This window comes from Nothoprocta perdicaria, unplaced genomic scaffold (genome assembly GCF_003342845.1).
Source record: "Nothoprocta perdicaria isolate Ctin4 unplaced genomic scaffold, notPer1 scaffold_114, whole genome shotgun sequence".
Classification (NCBI taxonomy): domain Eukaryota; kingdom Metazoa; phylum Chordata; class Aves; order Tinamiformes; family Tinamidae; genus Nothoprocta; species Nothoprocta perdicaria.
The window spans coordinates 2,230,642-2,237,032 of record NW_020454250.1 but is presented as its reverse complement, the minus strand read 5'-3'; the positions used below and the strand labels follow the sequence as shown (position 1 = coordinate 2,237,032).

The 6,391-nt window shown below is 46.8% G+C and overlaps 2 protein-coding genes across 2 annotated transcripts in view; both read right to left on the bottom strand.

Annotated features, from left to right (window-relative positions):
• SECISBP2 (SECIS binding protein 2) overlaps nt 1-108 on the bottom strand; it is a 25,633-nt gene extending 25,525 nt beyond the window's left edge. Inside the window, exon 1 of the mRNA XM_026053418.1 lies at nt 55-108. Within this exon, the coding sequence (XP_025909203.1) occupies nt 55-108 (54 nt within the window). The remainder of the gene's footprint in view (nt 1-54) is intronic.
• Nucleotides 109-831: 723 nt separating this feature from the next.
• CKS2 (CDC28 protein kinase regulatory subunit 2) lies at nt 832-3,317 on the bottom strand. Its single transcript, XM_026053292.1, has 3 exons — nt 3,207-3,317; nt 2,202-2,329; nt 832-1,235 (listed from the first exon to the last, which is right to left on the bottom strand). The coding sequence occupies exons 1-3, from the start codon at nt 3,263-3,265 to the stop codon at nt 1,183-1,185; spliced, it is 240 nt and encodes a 79-aa protein (XP_025909077.1). The 5' UTR covers nt 3,266-3,317; the 3' UTR covers nt 832-1,182.
• Nucleotides 3,318-6,391: the final 3,074 nt, after the last annotated feature.

Here is a 6,391-nt window from a genome sequence, read left to right as displayed (position 1 = left end):
GCCGCCGCCCCTACCTCGCCGCCGCCTCCCCTACCTCGCTGCCGCCGCCCCTACCTCGCTGCCGCCGCCGCCGCCGCGGCGCGCCGCTCCCGACCGCCGCTCCGACATGTCGCCCGCGCCGCCGCCCCCACGCGCCGCGCCGCGCCGACCGATGACGTCACGGGAGGCCAGCCCCGGCCCGCCAGGGCCGTCATGGCCCCCGGGGTGCACTCCGCCGCCTAGTGTGCGCCTGCGCAGTGCGGAGGCTCGCTGCGCCCCCCCTCCAGTGCGCGCCTGCGCAGTGCGGAGGCTCGCAGCGCCCCCCAGTGTGCGCGCCGCGCGGCAGCCGGCAGGGAGGGGGAGCGGGGGCTTCCATAGGACGTAGTGTGATTAGCGTCGTGCAGTGGCTTCACAGCAGCGTTAGTTCGATTCACTGCTGGGAGAAGTAGTTATAGATACGTTATAATCCATCATTAGGGATCAAAACCTCTCCTTCCCTGACATTGGAGGCTAAATGCAGGTACTAGCTTGCTTTAAACAGCATGCCATCCACCTCATCAAACATATCATTACCACAATGCTTGGATTAGCTGGAAGCAGATGTAGAAGCCACCTTGGGTTCAAATGAGGGTCAGAAAAACAACAAGTGTAAGGTAAAAAACCAGCTCTTGTTAAGAAACAAAATAACTCCCACCGCTCCTATATCCCTCTCCCTGCTCCAGCTTTGAGATGATACCCCTTTTGTCAGCTGAATTAAAACTTTGGACACTTAAGTAACATAGAGCATTAAAATAGTTTATTTCTTTATGCTTACTACTGAACAAGTGAGCCACTGATTTGAACACGCTACACTGTTTAGCAGAAAAGCTCAGTGTGAAAGTTCTTGAACACATGGAAAAAGTGATCATTTAGTTAGAACATGCAACATGTAAACTTTAATAAACAAAGAAAAAAATCCAAGAAAAGTCAAATAGGCACTTACATTAACAGTAAAGAAATTTTCATTAATCTTTGAACACCATAGCAGCCTACTTGGAATTGCATTTGACTGAGCTTTGTTGCTGTGAATAATACAGCTCATGCACAGGTATTTGATGTATGTTTTGTACATTTTCAAGTATTCACTGAATACTACCAACATATATACACTCATATACATATAGTTCCAGAAGAAGATTTAGGAGAAGATTTTTAGAAGGTCACTCATTTTTGCTCATCCTTTGGAAGAGGTCTTCTGAAGAGAAGAATATGTGGTTCTGCGGAAACAAAATTGAACAAGCATTAGTCTGTTTCCAAGTCCTGATTGTAAGGGCTTCAGTTCAAACTCTTTTGAACAGGAACTGAAGCTTACTGTCAGATACAAAACAGTAAGAAATAAGAGACAGATTACCCATGTTCAAGAACTACTTTCCAGCATCCTTAAATAGATGTTTTCAAAGCTTTTATACAGAACTTAACAGTCCCTTAAATTTGTATTTACAGTACCTTTATAGTATTTACAGTAGGAAGACAGAAGAAAGAAAACAAAACAAACCCCACAGACACAGAGTCCTTGTACTAGTTCTGTCTGCACGCTGAACTCTTTCATGGGCTTTATTACTTTAAAAAACTAGCGATAATGGTCTCATCAGGTATATTCTTGCTATCTATAAAGAATCTACACAACCTATTTTAATTAACACAGGCAGCTCACACCACCTGTTTCAGTGTTATCTTGAATGACTGTTTTTAATACCCTGTAGTAAAGCTTTTAGCTTGTACTGTAGCTAGAGCTGATATTTTGGAGACTTTTCACAGTATTTACATAGGAACTCATTTAGGAGAGCATCTAATAGGATCTTGTGGATGTGAAAACTTACTGTTTCATGATAAAAATATGTAGTTGTGTAAAGTTTGGGGCCATCCCTCAAGATACTAGGAGATTTCAACAGAAGTTATGCTTATAGTCAGATGGAGAAAAAAAAAAAATCACATCTGGCATGTTTTGTCTAAGACTGTAGGTAGCCAGAAGTGGCTATTATTTTTACTGACCAATTCTGGGAGTGAGAAAGGGAAGTTTAGTCTAAAAGCTGCTACTTTCCCAAGAAGCTGAAGTAGCAAGCAGATAAAGAAGAGTGTAAACATCTCCTAGGAAGGTGCAATGGGATATAGAGCAAAAGCTGTTCTATACTCCAACATTCAGTTCTGGGCTATTTTAGCCTCTTTTGTTCATCTGTGCTTACCTGGTTCATGTATCATATAATGAACCCAGCCAAGGCTTTGTTGAACACCAAGTCGTCTCCATTCCTCTTCAGACATCAGATGGGTTTTTGGTACTTGTTTTGAAAGCTCTCTTGGCAGCATCACATGTCTGTAGAAGTTTAGCAGTTATTCTCACATTACATAACTCAAAGCCTGCACAGATCTATACTGAAAAATAGTTAAGCATATTCAGATATGAAAAAAAATCAACATCTCCTCTAGACTTGTGTGTGGTTGAGTACTACCAAAAAATTTAATTGGCTTGAATCTAGAAATTCACTGCCTGCAAAACATTCTATCTTCCTACTTCCTGAAGTAGGTAAGTCATTCCCTTCAATGCTGTAATTGTTCTGCCTGTAAAGAGGTACACATGCCCTTGGCTGCTAGGGGCATTTGAGGTGTATGAACTTCGCACTTTAGAGCAATTGATAAGATCACTCCTGTTAGTATATTGCAATCACAGGTGCGTTTTTCACCCCTAGGAGATTAAGGTGATGGTGGTTAGTAAACACAGAACATTAACTGCACTTAAAAGTTTCATCTGCCAGCTGCAGAGAGGCACAAAACCTGCTAAAGGTCAACTGATTAACTGACACGGTATTTCTGCATACAGAGATGAGCAAAAGCTGTTTGGTAACAACAATTTCGAGTGATCCCGAGATCCAGAGCCTGAACAGCACCAGCTAGGGAAGCAGTGCAAGGCGTTACTCGCAGCTCCGCAGGCGCTTCAGAACGCCCGGGCGCCGCCACCGGTGCCGCTGCCACGCGACCGCCGCCCGAATCTCGTTCCGGGGGTCGGATGCTCCCCGTCCCGGTGCCCAGAGGGCCTCGCCCTCCTCTCCTCTTTCGGCGCTCCCCGACGGGGTTAGCGCTGCCGCCCTCGGAGGCGGCTTAGGGCAGCACCCATCCCCTCCCCCACCGCCTCGCGCCCGCGAACTCCTCCCGTCACCCTCCAACGTCCTCATCGGCCGGAAGCCGCCGCGTACCGGTACTCGTACTGCTCGTCGAAGTACTTATCGGAGTAGTAGATCTGCTTGTGGGCCATGGCGCGAGGCGACGGTTGCGGCCGGTAACGGCTCAGCGCGCTCCCCTCACTCGCCTGCTCTCGGGCGTCAGCGCAGACTAACGGCCTCGCCGCGCCCCGCTCCGTTTGAATCGGCCAGCGCCGTGCTCATTGGTGAGCCGGCCAGCCAATGGTGCTCCGCGCCGCCGCCCCCGCCCCGCCCTCTCTCCGCTCCACCAATCCGTCACGGGAAGACGGTTGGGAAGCGGCGCGGCGGCAGCGCGCGCGCGGTGGTCCCGACGTGCGCGCGGGGCGCTGCCGCGCCATTGCCACGGCAACGGCGCCGTGCGCGAGCCCCAAGCGGCGCTCTGATTGGTCAGCTGCAGCCGGGGGCGGTGCGGCGCGGCGAGGGGCGCCGCGGGCGGTTCCAGCAGTTTCTAGAGCGCCTGGTGGCGGGATGCGCATGCGCTGTGACCCGGAGACCGTTGGGACCGTTGTAGCGGGCGGCGCAGCTCTGTGCTGTGGGAATGGCAGCGTGCGCTGTGCGGGCCTGGCCCGTGAGGGTTGCCCAGTGGAGGGAGCCGGAGTCCGCCAAGACATGCTAGTAAAGCTGGCGGTTACGTGAAATGTGCACACTGCCCCCCGTGTCAGTGACATGTTACATCTCCCAGGGGCGTAGTTGGGTTATGAACCGGGGTATGCTGAGTGCTGGCTGTTTCCACTGTTTCCATGTAAACACACCTGTGCCTCTGACGTTGTTAGGCAGTGGTTGCTGCTCAGGGCTGGAATTACAGGTTTTTTTTTTCTTGCAGTGCAGAGACTCTTGAGGGATGGTTGTGGTGTTCTGCATAGTGCTTTTGTGTTGGCCCTAGGAGCATGTTAAATAGGTAAGGAGTCAGCTTGGAGAACTACTGAAAATAAGTATGAGGGAGCCCAGACCGTTGGAGCCATGTGGCTTTTGTGGGAGCAGGTTCCCACTACTCTGAAGAGTGGAAATAGGACTCTGGGTGCCAGGAAAACAGTGTAGTTAATACTTGTGTGATAAGGTCAGAGGGCAATTTGTCAGAATTTCACTATAGGTTGCATTTTCTAGGTTTTGAATGTTATTTTTAACATGAAACGTTTTCAGTACATACATACTGGATTGTGCCCTTTTCCCAATTCAAGCGTACCGTTCTTGGATGTAACGGCCCCCTAGGCTTCGGTGAGCTCCTGTGATACGTATGTCACCACCAAGGGCGTTTATTTCTTCCTAACCTTTTGCATTCTGCACTTACAGTGGACCTCTGCTCTCCCTGTTACGCTTCTGAAGTACAGGAAGACCAGTTAAATTTTGTGTGTCTGTGTGCAGTCCCTCTGAATACATAATAGATATGGCTGAAAACAGTTTTCAGAGGCAGAAAGTCAGCTCCGCATCCACGTGAGGCTCTCTTGCTGGCACATTATCTACCCACGTTCGTGGGTGGCTGTTGTTCTTTCTAGCAGCAGCTCACTGAAAGTGGCCTTGTTGCAGCAGCCTGAATGATAAGTTAAATGCTAAAGTTTAAACATTCGCATAACCCATAAAAGGTGTTTGCTCGTCTCTAGCAGATATCACAGCCATGGGCTAGGGTTATGATTACTAGCTATGGGCTGGTGCTTCCCATAGCCCACCTGTAATACTTTTCACTGGATTCAATTCAGGATATAATTCCTAAAATTAAAACCTGGAAATGGGGATTATTTTATGAGATTACTAAAGCAAAATAATAAGCTTGCTGAATTGGATACTTTTTTTTTTTTTTCATAGTGTGTTACACATAAAGGATCTGACAGTCATCACTAAATAAAGAGCTGTCCAGAAGGAAATAGTGTTCCGTAATCTATGTGGAGAAAATGAAAGTGCGGTAAGGCACTTCAGTAAGGTAGGCTCTGGATAGATATTAGGGAACATTTCCTATCAGTATCTAATCCCAATTTAACTATATAAATAAGAACTTTTTAAAGCAACAATTTGGAAAAAAAAACATGCAGCAGAAATATTTTAAGTAAAACTGATCCTGCCTTTGATCAGTGATCTCTTTTAATCCTACTTTTCTGAGGTTATTTTAGTTAGGCCTTCCCTTTTTAACTTTTGCCTGGCTGTTATGTGTAGAGATGAGGACAATAATTGCATGTTCACATGAAGTAATTTTCTTTCTTCAGTACTCTAGAAAGATGGTTTCATCATAATTGTAGCACTGAATTTGATACTCCAAGAAGAATTAGGTTTATTAAGTGCTGGAATCAGATCCTGTTTGAGAAGTTTCACAGCTGAGGAGCCAGGAGATAAGTGAATGAACCATGAATGTCTGCATTTATCAGAGAGAAAGGCTGCGCTTCAGCTAACCCGCACTCACTCACTCATGTCTTGGCGTGCTCAAGTGGAGCCGGTGTCAAGGACCTGTGACTGGAGATGGGAGACCACTGCCAAAGAGAGCCCGTGTATCCATGTTCCGTGTCGTTGGTTGACAGAGTGCCACAAAACAAACCTCAGGAAGTTTCCTCGTGGTCTGAGGGGCATCCGTGTGTTGGGAGAGACCTGTGAGCTGTAGAGGTGGAGAGCGCACTGCTCCTCAGCATCTGTACAGCTGGCTCTTGCCGCTGGAACAGAGGATACACTGTAAAAGTGTTGGGAAGGTGAAAGGAGCTTCTTCCTCTGTTCTGTAGCTGTTTTTAGGAGTGTATAATTTTGTCTGAGGGCAATTATAGCTCTGCAAGAGCAAGAGCAGAGCTCCGCAAGATGCAAAGTTTGCCATTAATGGTTTACATTACATTTGTGATTACATTTCTCCAAAGCTTTTTTGTGTTTCATTCTACACAGTATTTGAGAAACTTGAGTTACATACACATTTACAGTGATTCTGTTTTCAAATGTATCCTCATAAAACACTAATGTAGCATACTTGAACGTGCTTTCCTCGGTAGAACAAGAGTGCAGTCAAGGAATCTTTTAAGGAATCTTCTGTACTGGCTTAATGAGTCATAGTCCTACACACCATAATTTGTGGAGAATTTAAGTGTGAATCACATTCATAACGTTTATTGATGAACTACTGTAATCAGTTCTGTTGCATTTTTAATCAGTTTCCTATGGAAACAAGGTTTAAGCAGTTGTGCTTTCTCTTAGTTTTGATCCTCAAATAGCTT